Genomic DNA, 17,069 nt, shown 5'->3' with positions numbered 1-17,069 from the left:
CGCTCAATGCAGGAGCTGCCACCCTGGTGGTCAGTGCGCTCCCAGGGGAGCTCTGCTCAGCCACAAGCCAGGCTGACGGCTGCCAGCACAGCGGTGGTGGTGGGAGCCTCTCCCGCCTCCTCAGCAGCGCTGAGGATGTCTGACTACAGCTTAGGCCTGCTCCCCGCTGGCAAGTGGACATCCCTTGAGGGCTGCTGGGCTGCCAGAGGGATGTCTCACTGCCATCTTAGGCCCAGTCCCCCAGGAGCAGGTGGTCATCCCCCAAGGGGTCCTAGAGTGCGAGAGGGCACAGGCCAGGCTGAGTGTACAAATTTTTGTGCACTGGGCCTCTAGTGAGATTATAATGGGATGATAGAAGTCTCTCGGAGAAAGCACGATGTTGTTTAAATTCATACTGCATTTGATTTGTTTTTCTAGAAAGGAGACACATGCAGTATGCAAAGATTTCTCATATTGTTAAAGAAACATTTAATCAGCTAATTTCTAGTCATTCAGAATATGTGAAATGTAGCAATTCATTGGCTGCCTTTGTAATCGAAAGAGGTAAGTCCAAATATTTGGGATGTGTTGGTGTGTAGAAAAACTATTAATGATCTGAACTATACTGTTGTAATATTTTAATTATCTTCGCTCCTATTGACAATGGTGTTTATTGATTTGAAGTGGCCTTTTCTAGTAGGTGTGGGTTATTAAACACAAAGGTTCTTAAAGGTAGACATAAAGTATACTGACCAGTAACCAAAAGACAACTACAGAATGGTTAAATGCCAGAATTTTGAATAATAACTCCACAATTTAATAACCTGAAATATAACTCCCATTATCACAAACATTGAAAAGGGCTCCGTAAAAATCAACATACTTTTTTCATTATCAAGTCGGAAAAGTTTAAAATATGAAAAACCATGAATCCTCTGGTTTTTCTTGTGGATATTATGTGTGTTTCCAACTACATTTTATCTTTTATTTACTCTAATGCTATAAATTGATCATTAATTAAAAGCGTTTGAATCCTATAATCTGAATAAGATATTAAAGATGATATAAAACAACTTGAGATTTGGTTTCTATTAAGTCCAAGATGATAAAAGTTAAAAACTGTTTTCTATAATCCAAAAATGCATGAGAATTCATAGATAGAAAAGAACTGGTTGGGTTAAAATATTTGGGAGCAGGGGAGACTTAAGCTGGATCTTTAAGGATTAATAGGTTTGGATAAATAGAAGAAAGGAAGACATCTTTAGAGATAGAGAGACTGACACACACACAGACAGGAGGGAAGAGAACAGCAGTGAAACACTATGCATGGGACAGTGACAGGGAAGTTTGTTGCAAGTGCAGAAGAATATGAATGAGGCATGATACAAAATAGTTAAGTTGGTAAGATGTTACAAGATTATCAAGTGGCTTAAAAGTTGGATTTAATGAGGTTGAAAGTAAACTGGGAGAAATATTTTTGAACAGGGATTGATAAATGTATCCCAGTTGTTGGGAACATTAGTGTCAAACTCAGCTCTGGTACTTCACTGACTTTGGGCAAGTTATATACTTAATATCTCTCTGCTTCAATTTCTTCTCATTTCTTAAAAATAGAAATCATAACTTTTACTTGAGTTGTTAGGATTAGATATGATAATGTAAATAAAGTATTAGCCTAGTACTTAGTGTTTAGTAAAATTTTTATAAATTGCATTTGTGATGATTAAGATAATTGATATTTAAGTAATAATAGTCAACACAATTCTTAAAAAACATTACAAGGATCGAATCTGAATTAGGAAATCACAGCTAAGATGGTTGTGATGGTGTACCTACATTAGAGTTGAGATAGACATGAACATGAAGAGAAAAAATACTTTACAAAATTATTTGAAGTTTTCATGGGAGAACGGTGTTTTCATATACACAGGGAAGCTGATGTGAAGTTGTGCGAAGAAGAGAGTGGGAGAGAAGAAAATCTGGCTTTAGAATAACTCACACAATCAATACATACTTGAATATATTATTAGAAACCTCAAATGGGTGTTTCTCACTTCCCAGCCAGCCCATCTGCAGCGGACTTGGTCACACAATCCCTGTGATGGCAATTTCATACTTTTCCTGTGTTCTCAAATATCCCACAACCTCTCTTCCATTCTTACTGTCACCTACTGGACTTGCCTCATGGTTTTTAATTGGGTCTGTAAGAAACTATCAAATCCAGACTTTATTCTGTCCTCTGCCACCATATCTGTGTACTTTCCTCCTCTTGTATCCACCTTTTCTCTACTGTTAGAGTGGAGGAGGGATCTCTTCTTCTAAAGACTAATCCCTCCCCTTAAATTCTGTTTCCATTCTCCTCCCATCTTGATGAATGCCATTTTAAGGTATCCCTTCTTTTTTCTGCATCCTCAAGTTTTAGTATCTGCATGAAACATTTTGGGTCGAATTACAGAGCTGAGAAAAAAAGCTGAATTCTTGGCCACACTATTGCCCTTTATAAGACAGAAGTTACATCACCATCCCATAACTTCCCTTTTTACCACCTCCCACCCCTTACTGCATGGAGCAGCTGCACTGTCCACTCCTACCCCTCCTCTAACATTCTCCATCTTGGTAAATGGCATTCGCCCAGTTGCTGAGCCAGACAAAATCAAAGTCATCTATTCTTTATCCACTTTCCTAACACCCTAAAATTGATCTCTAAGTCCTTTTGATTATATCCCCAAACTATACCTCAGATCTGATAATTCTTTTCCATTTAACCCCCATCATTTGAGATTTAAGTTATCTTTTACCTAGATTACTGTAACAGACCTCCCTTAATTTAGTTTCTTGGACCCTACATGTGAAATCCCCACACAGAGGCTGTGACCCACTGTTGTGTTTGCTGCCTTAAGTAGATTTGCCATAGCTTTTTAGTGAAACCCATAAACTCCTTAACATGGTTTTTGATGCCTTTTTTTCTGACATTATCATATGCCCTGCCCTTCACTACCCTCTACCAAAACGTCCATACTGTCTCTCTCAGCCCAGGGTCTACATGAACTATTTCTGGCCTAAATAACTCTTTACCTCACCCCCATGCTGCTTATTCCTCATCCTGAAATTTACATTTCCTTTTCAGAGAGAGGGATTCTGCAGCTGGCCTGCAAGAGATGATATTTCCCTCTTATTCTTTACATCAGTCCCATGCTTGTTTCCTCCAAGGCCATTGTCACAATTTGTGGTTTGTTTAGTCTTTTTTTCTGTTTCCTATTAGAAGTTTCATGAGGGTGTCTGGCTGAGTTATTTATTCCCAGCGCCTAACTTCAGTACTTGTTAGTACTGGTTAGGACTGCAATAATTTTTTTTTAATTTAATGGAAGTCCTTCAGGTAGTTGCAAATGGGAAACTGAACTTTGTTTGGAAGACTAAGAGGAGAGATTTTCTGAAAGCATCAACACTGAACTAAAAGACAGAATGAGCAGGATATTCAGAGGAGAATATTTAGAGAAAAAGAGCAATGAACTAGTGATCAGGCTATATAGAAAGACCCCATGGTTAGGTGTGAAAGGAAAAAAGAACAGTGTCTTTTCTGAGCATGGTGTCAAGAGAATCTCAAACAGGATGTAGCAAAAGTAAATGGAACAAAACTACTGGAAAGAGCATAGGTGCTTGTTTCTTAAAAACACACACACACACAAAAAAAAAACCCAAAAAACATTTCAGTAGAGCAAAGAAATAAACTAGAAATTGGTTTGTAGAGAGTTTGAGTAGATTAAAAAAATGTTAAAGGCACTATCTACAATCTGCTTAAGATGGTAATAGAAGGGCAAATGAAGTCTCTTAGCAAGCTCAATAAATCTAGATGAAGTATAGGTGCATATTGGAAAACCAAGAATATCTGGTGATTCTGGTGCTCTTGGTAAAAATTGAGATGAAAAATCATAATATAAAATATGCCGTTTTAATTGAGCTATTGAAGTATTGTTAAATTTTTGCTTGTTAGAAGACTCAAACTTGTATTTGAAATTGTAGAATTATTTTTCCATTTTTTTGGTCAGTATATTTTACTAATTTTAAAATAGTAAGCTAGATTTTGAACCTAGGGAAGAGGGAGGTCAGAATAACCTGCTGCTGTACCTGCTCCCCTCTAGCTGGACGGTACGAAGTCGTGGCTCTTGGCACAGGCGAGTATAACTACAGCCAGTGCATTAAGCCGGATGGAAGAGTGTTGCATGACACGCATGCTGTTGTTACGGCAAGACGGTCTCTCCTTAGGTAGGTAACAGACACAGTAAATGCTGTCAAATACTAATGCTCTCAATCCATGTGAATATGTCTTTATTTACAAATGGAATTTGACTGATATTTGAGCCAAGGATGTGACAGTCTCTTATTTATCCAATGATCTGATTATTTCCATGACACTTTTGGAAACCTTGTCATAGTAACTGTGTTGTAGCTTTATTATCAAGACCTTATGATTCCAGTATTAAGAGTCCTACAACCTTTTAAAGGATAAAAATATCATCTTTATTACCAATGAAAGTAATTGGAGAGTATTGCTTAAATCTAGGCCAAGTAGGATTGGCAGTATTTCACCCCTGAATTAGTCATACTTATCCAAAGTAGCACCAGAAATGGATGGGTTTCCATTCATGAGGGCTGTGCAAATTTACCATGTAACAGAGTGTATATAAGGGCATCTTTAGACAGGCAGATCTCAAAGAGAAAGAGAGAAAGGGGATGAGAGGATTATGCCTAGTTTCTTTCTCCAAACTCATCAGTCACTCCATTCCTTACAAGGGAATTGATAGCAGGCAGGAGGGAGAAGCCAGGAATGTTAATGATTGGAAATCCCTTATGAAACAGAAGAAGTGGAAAGTAAGTGTTACTCCCACAGTAACCACCAACTTTTGGTTTGCTTATCCCATTAAACTTACTTTACATATAACATTTTAATGGAAATTTTTCACATACTCATAAGTGAGAATAGGATAATGAAGTGCTAGAGTGTTTTCTTGTTGTTAATACTCACCAGAGAATATTTTTCCATTGATTTTTAGAGAGAATGGAAGGGCGGGGAAGATAGAGAGAGAAACATCAATGTGAGAGAGTCACATGGATTGGTTGCCTCCTGAAAGAGCCCCAACCAGGGGCAGGGATTGAGCCTACAACCAAAGTACCTGCCCTTGATCGGTATTGAACTCAGGACCCTTTAGTCCGAGGGCTGACATTCTGTCCACTTAGCCAGACCGGCTAGGAGTGGAGTGTTTTCTTTTTCTTTTCTTTTCATTTTTTTAAACAAATTTAACTATATGACTTTATCTGAAACACTTAAGTATGTATCTCTGATTATAAGGAAGGAATCCTATAATCTTAAAAGGAAAGTTTGGGGGGACTCCATTAAAGCAATGCAGCACATTGTCCTCCCATCCCCTTAGTGCTATTCGTATTATTTGACCTCTTTAAAGATGCCTCTTCTGGGTTCATTTCTTTCCATGGTTGGCATTGTTATGTACTGATGCTTAATTTTACTATCATTTACATAATTTTTCTAGCATTTACATAATAGGATTAAAATCATTTTTAATAAGCAGAATAGTGTTTGCCCCTGATTTAATTAGTAGTATCTTTTAGGAGATCTGCTTCACTTCTTAATACAACTGTGGTCTTCATTGTATTAATTAGTTGTAAAAACACACCTATGCTTTTGTGTGTTTGTCTTCAAAATCTGAGAAAGGAAGGAGGAATTGATAGGAAAATAGGTCTTTTGCAGGATATGATAGCTGAGGACTCAAATGTGAGAGTAGAGTGGTAGTCAAGGAAGAATTTTGCTTTAAGGCAGGTCATGGGGCAGACTGGGCACCAGTTGAGGACTTCTCAAGGGACTGATTCTTCATTAAATAAGGTTAAGATTATTTTAGGAGTTATTATCAATTTAAAAAATGTTAACATACATAACATATTCCTATGTGCTCATGACACATAGGAATATGATGCTCATTAAGATAATTACTTTTGCCGAAACCGGTTTGGCTCAGTGGATAGAGCGTCGGTCTGTGGACTGAAGGGTCCCAGGTTCGATTCCGGTCAAGGGCATGTACCTGGGTTGCGGGCACATCCCCAGTGGGAGATGTGCAGGAGGCAGCTGATGGATGTCTCTCGCTCATCGATGTTTCTAACTCTCTCTCTCCCTTCCTCTCTGTAAAAAAAATCAATAAAATATATTTTAAAAAAGATAATTACTTTTAAATTGTATAACTTGATAAAGTTGTAACTCATTTTTTTTAGGTACTTTTATAGACAACTTTTACTCTTCTATAGCAAAAATCCTGCTATGATGGAAAAATCAATTTTTTGTACAGAACCAGCTTCGAATTTACTCACTGTCAAACAGAATATCAATGTTTACCTCTATATGAACCAATTGCCTAAAGGGTCAGCCCAGATTAAGTCACAGTTGTAAGTATTACAGAAGTCGTTTTGAAAAGCAATTGGGATGGCCATGTCAAGTATTCTGAATCCCTTCAGCAGTAGCACAAGTAAAATTGTATCTTACATAGTTCCCTCCAGCTTTGATGTGTTATTTGTAGACTGCAAGAGGCCACAAATTCTGTCTCCCCCCCCTTCCACTCAATCTGATCTATTACTACTAATTAAATACGGATGTACTTCAGCACCTGCTTTTCTGTGCTATTGAAAATCTTCTCCTTTCTAGTTGGAAGAATTCATAAACTTTAGAAAACTATGGATTTATGCACTCTTCACATACTAATACAGGAGTTAATGAATGCATTTTGTTTTCCTGGTGAGTGTATGGCCAAAACTTCATTATCTGGATGAATGGGTAGCCTTGCATGAAAATTAAACAATACAGAGAAACACAAAGAAAGTAAAATTCTCTTGAAGTCGACCATCTTAAAAATTCTTTTACTAACATTTTTGAAAAGAAGGGCAATGAGTGTTCCTGGAGAGAAACTTAAAGAAAAATAATTTTAGATTTTATTTTTTTAACGTTGTATTGGAGATTGAATAAAAATAGTTTTCTTTTTTTAATTCCTTTATTTTGTAGTTTTAGAAAAATTTCATACAGAAAAAAATAACTCAGAAACTATGGTAAGGACAAAAATATTAAGTTTTCCTTTGATTTTAAGATACAAAGAATGACAATAATATGAAATTTATCTTTGTTGGAATATCTAAATGTGGCTATTTTCTGTTTGGAACCAGGTCACTCCATTCCTACCTTGCTTTTGGTTTGCATCTGTTATTGGAATTAAATGTACACTGGCCAGTTAAACATGTTCAAGAACAATTCTTAGGTACATGTAACTTTTATTTTGTCAGCTTTGTTTTTTTAAAGGAAGAAATTTTCTTTCTTCAGGCGTCTTAATCCACATTCAATATCTGCATTTGAAGCCAATGAAGAACTGAGTCTCCATGTTGCTGTTGAAGGCAAAATTTATCTGACTGTCTACTGTCCTGCAGATGTTGCCAATAGAGTAAGCAGTATGTCCTCAAGTGACAAACTGATGAAATGGGAAGTGCTTGGTGTACAGGGGGCACTGCTGAGTCACTTCATACAGCCAGTTTATATCAGCGGCATAGTTGTTGGTGAGTGGACTCAGTACCTCCTGGTGCTTTTACAAGGAAATCCACTGTATTTATCAGTATAAAATCAGGTTGTCCATATGTGATGTTATATTTAAGGGGGGAAAAACCAGATCCACTGTTTTGTTAAGCTTTTCATTTCATGGTAACTTGGAGTCACACAAGTGACTTTTGTCACCTTATCAGAGGCTAATATTTAATATTTTAAGTTAGCCAGTTAGATGTATTCTGTCTTGAACTTTACTTTAGTTTGCACAGTACTCAATCTTCCCCTTTCTTTTGGAAGCTGTTTCCTTGAACTTCTCAAATCTAATAGCTTACATTTAGTTATCCCTGAAATAAGAAATTCATTAGGTGCCCATTTTAGTTCTTTCCTACCCTTTTGCTTTTTTTGTGTATTTGGTTATGATCTTGATCCTCTGCATAGGAAGTAAGTAGAACACAATTTTTCTTTGGTGGGGGATATTACAGAATGCTGTATTTATATTTGAATGGTTTTCCAGACATTATTTCAGTGACAAACAATTTTGGGCCTCATTTCTATAGTTTTCATAGAGTCTTATTTGTTTCCATGATTTAGGTTAAATACTGTCATTATTTGGCTATTTTTTGCTTACTGTTAAACTTTGGTAACAATTAGATATGTAAGCTTTGGATAGCCACCTTGGTAATATCTTTGTTTTTAATTGGTGCTATTTCTGTTAATTTTTTTATAGTTCTGCATATTTTATACCCTTTTCTTTAGGAACTTCTCTTGTAGGGAATGTTTCTTCAGTTGAATATGTATGTAGGGTATTCTTGCCATTCAACATTTCATCTAATATTGGTTTGGTGGTGATGGAACTCCTTTAACGTTTTTCTTATCTAAGAAGCTCTTCATTTGACCTTCAATTCTAAATGATAGCTTTGCTGGGTAGAATAATCTTGGTTGTAGATCCTTGCTATTCATAACTTTGAATGTTTCTTGCCACTCTCTTCTGGTCTGCAAAATTTCTGACAGTTGTATGGGTACTCCCTTGTAGGTTACTAACTGCTTTTCTTGCTGCTTTTACGGTTCTCTTTTTGTCTTTAACCCTTGGCATTTTCATTATGATGTGTCTTGGTGTGGGCTTCCTTGGGTTCCTCCTTTTTTGGGACTCTCTGTGCTTCCTGAACTTATAAGTCTATTTCTTTCACCAGGTAGGGGAAGTTTTCTGTCATTATTTTTTCAAATAGGTTTTCAATATCTTGCTCTCTTTATTCTCCTTCTGGTATCCCCGTGATGCGAATGTTAGTATGCTTGAAGTTGTCCCAGAGGCTCCTTACTCAAATCTTTATATATTTTTCTTTTTGTTCTTCTGATTGTTTTTTGCTTTCTCATATTCCAAAACATTGATTTGATTATTGGAATCCTTATGATCTAATCACCTTGCTAAGGTTCTACTTCCAAATACTATCATATTGGGATTTAGGTTTCAGCCTATGAATTTTGTGGTGACACATTTAGTCTGCAGGACAGTATGTAATAATATGTAATATTTTCTTTTGAATTTTTGTTTTCTATTCACTATTGACACAATGACTATTCCACAAACGTTATGTCTTCCCAGTTTCTTTTTGTGTCTAAGTATATCTTTAACTAGCCTTCATTTTTTAGTATCTTTTATTTTTAATTTTTAAAAAAATATTTTTATTGATTTCAGAGAGAAACGGAGAGGGGAGAGAGAGATAGAACCATCAATGATGAGAGAAAATCATTAATTGGTTACCTCCGGCACGCCTCCTATTGAGATTCAAGCCCACAACCCAGGCATGTGCCCTTGACCAGAAGCAAACCCAGGACCCTTCAGTCCGCAGGCTGAGCCTCTATGCACTGAGCCAAACCAGCCAGGGCATCAGTATCTCTTGATTTGGAACATTCAAAGGAGTGCTTAGAAAAAAGGTGTCAGAAACAACTTGTGTTCTTTTTAACTCATTTACATTTCTCAAATAGTCCTAATGAATGTGAATCCAGTGTCTAACTCAACATCTCTAATGATATGGACACAAAACTTTATTTGTGAAATATATCTAGTGGTATTATATAAAGCAGTGATTCTCAACCTTCAGGCCCTTTAAATAAATAGAGTTCCTCATATTGTGACCCAACCATAAAATTATTTTTGTTGCTACTTCATAACTGTAATGTTGCTACAGTTATGAATCGTAATGTAAATATCTAATATTCAGGATGGTCTTAGGCGACCCCTGTGAAAGGGTCGTTCGACTGTCAGTGGGTTCATGACCCACAGGTTGAGAAGTGCTGATATAAAGATTATCTTGTTGTAACAACCTCTAACGCTCTAAGACAAAAGAGATCTGCTGTAGAATTACTAATTTTTAAATAGGAATGAAATGACTGTTCCCTAACTTCTATATTAAGTTTGATGCAGCCCATTGTATCTTTTTGAGTTCTCTTCAACATTTATTTTAACTGAGAACTCTTAAGTTTTTGGTATTGCCCACAATTTTAATCAGAAACAGTCTTTAAAAAATGTGTTGTGAAACCAGAACATTGTGGTACTGGAGCACTTGTAATTTGTGGCCTTTAGATGTGGAAAAATACTGCCCTGCCCTTTCACCAGCTTTTTCTCAGCCGTGTTTACCTGCTGCAGTAAGTACTGATTTCATGCTGGAGTCTGAGAAAGCAAGACCGAAGGAGCTAATTCTATTTGCAAAACCTGTAAAAAGTATCAGTTTCCTTCTGGGTCAGCTCTGACTCTGTGCTGTCATTCACTGGAATTTGAATCTGTTACTTTTCATAGAAAGTTCTTTTTTGAATGGAGATTCTGACTGTCCTTACCTTGCCCAGCTACAGAATTAGCTGCCAAAGGGTAGAAGTGAGAGAGGGAAGGTTGCAGGATGAAGGATAAGGAAATGGACGTTAGACTCTTTCCAGTCATTTTTCTGTGTGTTTTTTTGGTGTGTGTAATCTCTGATGTTGATAGTGTTTGTTCTGTTTTTGCTTTCTAGGTGATGGGAATTGCAGTGATACTAGAGGCTTAGAAATTGCTATCAAACAACGTGTTGACGATGCACTCACTTCAAAACTTCCCATGTTTTACTTGGTTAACCGACCTCACATTAGCTTAGTGCCCTCTGCATTTCTGCTTCAAACTGACGTGGACTATAGGTCCTTGAGTCTGAACTGGGCACAAGGAGACATTTCACTAGAGATTGTGGATGGCCAAAGTGGGAAGATCACTGAAAGGTTAGCATAATTCATTTCCTCAAAAACCACATTACTTTTGCAAAAGAATACATTTTAATACAAGTTTGAAATGTATACATTTCTAGAAAAAAATATTTCTAAAACTGGTACAAAAGAGGGAAAAACCTAAATAGATTATTTTTATGTGAAAGTTATTAAGAAGGTGCCCTAACTCTTCTTCAAAGAAGCACCATTCTGAGATGGTTCAGAGGAATTTTATAAACCTTTAGAAAGCAGAAATTTCCAATATTATCTAAAAAGATGGAAACCATCCAAATGCTTTTATTAGTCAAATGTATCATTGATACTTAAATATGATAGAAGATTTCTGCTCCTCCTTCCAAAAGTTACAGACCAAGTTCACTTTTATATCCAAGCAAAATTGCTTAAATAAAATATTAGGAAGCAGAATCAAGCAATACATTAAAACAATAATGTATTTTATATAACAATATCAATTGGTATTTTTTCTAGGAATGTGTGGATAGTAATAATAAAAATAACACCATGCTAGAAACTCTTCTTAATGTATTTTGTCAGATTAATTGATCTAGGGAAAAATATCACGTCTCTATAAATTCTAAGGAGGCATATAATATAGTTCTACAACTATTCTAGATAACAATACTCAAAGCAGGAATAGATATTTTTGTTAAGGATCAAATGTATCTTTATTAATCCAAAAGGATCATCATAATTGAAATTTCAGAGGCATTTTCACTAACATCTAGACAAAAATGATAGTTTACTGTTATTTAACAGTAAACGCAATGAATTTGGATAAGAGAAAAAAATGAGATATAAAATACTTGAAAGGAGGAGGTAAAATTACTATCTTTACATATGGTATCATTTTATACCTGAAAAGCCCAAGAGAATCACCTGAAAACTACCAGAATGAAAATCATGGTGGAAAATTCATATAGAGAGGTCAGTAGTTTTCAAACACATGAGTGTATGTTAACTGTTGTTGCATTTAAACTACCTCAACACTTACGGGCTTAAAAACAACCACTTATTACTGCTCACAAGTCCTTAGGTCAACTGAGTTGATTTGGTTGGGCTTCTCCAAGCATGTAGGGTCAGCTCTAGGTTAACTGAAGGTCCACTTGGTCCTTGTGTTCTCTCAGCCTCTAGGAGACCAGTCCCAGCTGGTTCACATGGTAGAGGAAGGAATCCCTAGAGAATGAGAACTCAAAGCCTCCTGAAGCACCAGCTTAGAAGTGACACATGATCTATTCTGTTTGCCAAAACAAGTCACAAAGCTAGGCCAGATTCAAGGGGAGGGGAAATCAAACACCACTTTTTGAAGGGTCAGTCTGAAAATGATATTGTTAAAAGCATGGAGATGGAGAAACGAAGGATTTGGGCAATTTTTATAATCTGTCACAAGAGCCAAGTAATGAGAAGATATAATGAAGGGAAGGAGTTTCAATAGCAAAAATGTTCATGATATATAAAAACATAGAAAAAATATATCTACATGTGCATACATGCCCATATACATGGAGGATCAGGAGGTTGGTGTATATATTTTACTTTTTTAGTGAGTCAAAGTTGACATACAGTGAAATGCACTGACAGTTTCATGAATTTTGACATATATATATATATATATACTTGTGTAACCACCACCCTAGTCAAAATGCAGGACATTTTTATCTCAGAAAATATTTCTCTGCCCCCTTCTGGACAGTTCTTAGTAGAACCACTATTTTAATTTGAATCACCATAGGTTAATTTTACTTTAAGCAATAAAAATTTTACCAAGTATCCATCTTCTACTTTAATTTTAATTTGACACTATAATAACTTAAAATGTAATTTCATTAAAGAAATGAACTTCAGACGGTAATTATATTAAAAATATTTTATGTAAAAAATTTCACTATATGTATTGCACATAAATTGAGGTAAATACCTGTCTATTCTATGTTGATTTTAATCCCTACAGTTGCTCTGCATAAATTGTTGAATAATTATTAGTGACTGCTTCATTTCTTTCACAGTTCTCCATTTAAAAGTGGTGTGTCCATGGCAAGTCGGCTGTGTAAGGCTGCAATGCTAAGTCGATTTAACCTGCTTGCTGGTGAAGCTAAGAAAGAGGATGTACTTGAAGCTAGTACATATCATGCAGCTAAGGTAAGTCCTTAAAGGAATGCAATTGATCATAGGAATATAATTTAAGACAAAAATAAGGTAGTAACTTTATGATATGTAGCAAAAATTGGTTGACTAGTTCCTGAATATAGGATAGTGCCATGTAGTGATAAACTTAATTTTTAAATAAACATGCCAGAAACTGGAAATGTAAATAAGTGTTGTCACTTAAAGTAGCCATGGGGTATGTGCTTCATATAATGTGTACTTTGACATTGCCCAAACCTGCTGTCATGCCCAGAGAAACAAAATGAGAACAAAGCTTCTTCTGTACGTGATATTAACTGTGCTAACTAGAGAAGTTAATTATTCTAAATTAACACATTATGATAGATAAACAAATTAATTTTTCTGTCTTAATTTTGTGAAATAGCTTTAATTTCAGCAGGTGATTTGGGCCTGAGTAAGTAAGTGATGTAGATAACCTTTTTCTTTCTTTTTTTTTTTTAAATTCTTTATTGTTTCAAGTATTACTATGTCTCCTTTTTTCCCCATTAACCTCTCCCTGGCCATTCCCACCTCCTCACACCCCTACTGTCTGTGTCCATGGGTTATGCTTATATGCATGCATACAAGTCCTTTGATTGATCTCCTACCCCCTTGCTCCTTTGCCTACCCTCTGAGGTTTGACTGTTTGATGCTTCTATGTCTCAGGATCTATTTTTGTTCATCAGTTTATGTTGTTCATTATATCTCACAAATGAGTGAGATGATGTTATATTTATCTTTCTCCTAATGGCTTATTTCACTTAATATAATACTCTCCATGTCCATCCATGCTGTTGTGGATAGTAAGAGTTCTTTCTTTTTTACAGCAGCATAGTATTCCATTGTGTAGATGTACCACAGTTTTCTATCCACTCATCTGCGCTGGGCATTTAGGCTGTTTCCAGATCTTGGGTATTGTAAATTGTGCTGCTATGAACAAAGGGGTGCATATATCCTTTCTGATTGGTGTTTCTGGTTTCTTGGGATATATTCCTAGAAGTGGTATTACTGGGTCAAATGGCAGTTCCATTTTTAATTTTTTGAGGAAACTCCATACTGTTTTCTACAGTGGCTGAACCAATCTGCATTCCCACCAGCAGTGAAGGAGGGTTTCTTTTTCTCTGTAGCTTCTCCAGCACTTGTAGTTTGTTGATTTATTGATGATAGCCATTCTGACAGGTGTGAGGTGGTACCTCATTGTTGTTTTGGTTTGCACCTCTTGGATGATTAGTGACCTAAATGAATGGAGAGATATACCATTTATGGATTGGAAAACTCATTATTGTTAGGGTGTCAGTTCTGTCCAAATTAATCTATTCATTCAATGCGAACTCCTTAAAAAATGCAGCAAACTTTTGTATAGAAATTGGCAAGCTGGTTCTTAAATTGATGAGTAAATCCAAAGGATATAGAAGAACTAAAACAGTTTTTAAAAAGAATAAAATTGGTAGACTTATCCTACCTCATTACAAAATCTATCAAAAGGCACAGTAATCAAGACAATGTATTGATATAATGATAGAGACAGATAGATCAATGAAATAGAGTAAACCCACATACTTATAGTCAGTTGATTTTGTACAAAGGTGCTAAAGTAATTTAATGGGAGAAAGAATAGTTTTTCGACAAATGGTACTGGAACAACGGAATATCCATGAGTAAAATAAAAAAAAAATTAATTTAGATTTATACTAGTCATGCAAAAAAAAAAAAAGAACCTCAAAATTGATCATAAATCTAAAAAAGCGAAAACTATGAAACTTCCAAGGAAAACATGAGAAAATATTTATATTCTTAGATTAGGGAAAATTTTCTTAGATATGACAGCCAAAAGCACGATCCACAAATAAAATTTTTTAAAAAAATTATTTTAGATTAAATTTAAAACTTAGCTTTAAAAGTCATTTGGGTCAATGTTTAACCACTGAGCCACACTGACTGGGCAGTAATTAAATATTTTAATTTTTAAAATGTCAAATTGAAGAGACAAAATTAGGGATACTAATTTTTCATAAGCCAAATTCTGCCTATGTTCTATAATTCAATTTTTTTTCTTCCTATAGTGTTTGTCTGGATCCTATCAAGAAGCTAAAACTTTGTTGAAATCCTACTTACAGCAGCATGGCTATGGCTCCTGGATTGTGAAATCTCCCTGTATAGAGCAATTTAGTATGTGAATTAGGCAATCCATTGTCACATTAAAAATCTTTTCTTTTTTTGGTGTGTTTTGACTAGTAAATTAAAAATATATTGGTTCAGCTTTCAAAATCAGAATCTTACAATAGCAGTGTCTAGAGATAAATGAAAATTTGTAAATATTCATGTCAAAGTACATTGAAGCATTAGGGTTTTGAAGTTTTAATTTTTAGAAAAATAATTACCTTATTCATTTTGTAGCCATTTTGTATTTATTTTTACAAACATAAAAATAAATAAAGCCATTACCCTTTTTGCAGTTCAAGAGAAAATTCTTTCTTTTAAGTTTTTGTTTTAAAGCTATTCATACAGCAAAAGATATTCAACATTGTGTCCTGGCATCTTAATTTTTTTTTAATATATTTTTTTATTATTGATTTCAGAGAGAGGAAGGGAGGGGGAGAGAGAGAGAGAGAGAGAGAGAGAAACATAACTATGAGAGAGTATCATTGATTGGCTGCCTCCTGCACTTTCCACGCTGAGGATCAAGCCTGCAGCCTGGGCATATGGCCCTGTCCTGGAATTGAACCGTGACCTCTTGGTTTATAAGTTGACGCTCAACTACCGAGCAACACCAGCCAGGCTCACTTAATTTTTTAAATTAATAATTAAAATCCAAGAATACAAATAATAATTTTTACTCATTTATTGGTTAATTCAACAGACATTTGAGTGACTAATATTTGCAATCACCATACTATGTGATAGTAAAAAGCAGTAACTAAAACCATTTCTTATGTCAAACTGCACATGTAAATGTAGAAAAATGTTAAACATCTTAGGGAATAATTTGATAAATGAGTTAATCTGATTAATAGAAGATTATCATAAATGCTTTAAATAAGATTGTTCATCTTCAAGTGTCCTATAAGATCCATTCAAATGTGAATTAATTCTTTATAATAAGATCAATAAAAGATTGTTTAGCTTGTATTTGTTTATATAATTACAATGCTTAGATGAGAAGGGAAAGTTTAGTTACTCTTGAGTTAGAATATGTATCTTTAGTAAAGCTATGCATTTATGTCATACTTTAGCCTTTTCAGTTTATTCCTTAGTTTCAGTCACAGGTGAATTAATTAAACATTATTATTTCGCAGACTTTATTCCTCTTAGCTTGAATCTTAATCAAATTTACTAGAGGCCCAGTGCATGAAATTTATGCATGGGTAGGGTCCCTAGGCCTGGCTGGCAATTAGGACTGATCGGGGCCTTCCTTCTCCCAGCTACCTGCCAGAGCCTTCCTTCATTCTGCACCACCCTCTGGTGGTCAGCACGTGTCATAGCAGGCGCTCGAACTCCTGAGGGGACAGTTTGCATATCAGCTTTTTATTACATAGGGTAAGCTTCATGCCGCCCCATAGGAACTGTGATAATCTCTTAGGAAATTGATGTAGGGTTTTTGGCAGAGTTTAGTTGATGAACATTGAAGTCATTCTGGAAAGATATACATGTCTTTCAGTAGACTAGATTCTATATTTATTATAAGGTTGAACCATGTAAAACTGCCATTTTTGATAGGTTAAAGAGGTCAAATATGGGCAGTTTCATGTGGATCAACATAAATATACTATTAATAATTTCCATTTTCATGAATTAGATGATATTTATTGGTTATTCCTCCAAATTAGTATTTTCTTTTTAAATATTTTCAGTCTCTTTTCTGAATTATTTCCTTCCACAAGCGATTTCCAGCCTTTATTTCTATTATTTTTTGATAGTTAACTTGCTTTTGAAAATACAAGCTTTTTCACCTTCTCTTGGCTCTTCACATTTATGGGTATTTTGCTTTAGATTGACACCTAAAAAATGAGGAGGAGTACCAAGTGGTTAATACTTGCCTCTGAAAGTTTTGCCTAAATAGTAAAGGCCCTATGTTAGACACTGCCATGAAAATCAGTAAAAGACAATTTATTTT

The 17,069-nt window shown here is 35.4% G+C and overlaps 1 protein-coding gene across 2 annotated transcripts in view; it reads left to right on the top strand.

Annotated features, from left to right (window-relative positions):
* ADAD1 (adenosine deaminase domain containing 1) overlaps positions 1-15,186 on the top strand; it is a 24,917-nt gene extending 9,731 nt beyond the window's left edge. The window contains exons 5-11 of one of the 2 annotated variants that reach the window (XM_006762835.1): positions 418-543; positions 4,119-4,242; positions 6,292-6,429; positions 7,352-7,581; positions 10,570-10,807; positions 12,817-12,949; positions 15,019-15,186. In XM_006762835.1, coding sequence (XP_006762898.1) covers positions 418-543; positions 4,119-4,242; positions 6,292-6,429; positions 7,352-7,581; positions 10,570-10,807; positions 12,817-12,949; positions 15,019-15,132 — 1,103 coding nt within the window. In that variant the 3' untranslated portion in view covers positions 15,133-15,186. Of the gene's footprint in view, positions 1-417; positions 544-4,118; positions 4,243-6,258; positions 6,430-7,351; positions 7,582-10,569; positions 10,808-12,816; positions 12,950-15,018 lie in introns of both variants that reach the window. The other variant, XM_006762834.1, reaches the window with a different exon arrangement.
* Positions 15,187-17,069: the final 1,883 nt, after the last annotated feature.

This window comes from Myotis davidii, unplaced genomic scaffold (assembly GCF_000327345.1).
Source record: "Myotis davidii unplaced genomic scaffold, ASM32734v1 scaffold438, whole genome shotgun sequence".
In the NCBI taxonomy this organism is placed as follows: domain Eukaryota; kingdom Metazoa; phylum Chordata; class Mammalia; order Chiroptera; family Vespertilionidae; genus Myotis; species Myotis davidii.
Note: the sequence above shows the minus strand (reverse complement) of the source record. Positions and strands in the feature narration are given on the sequence as shown.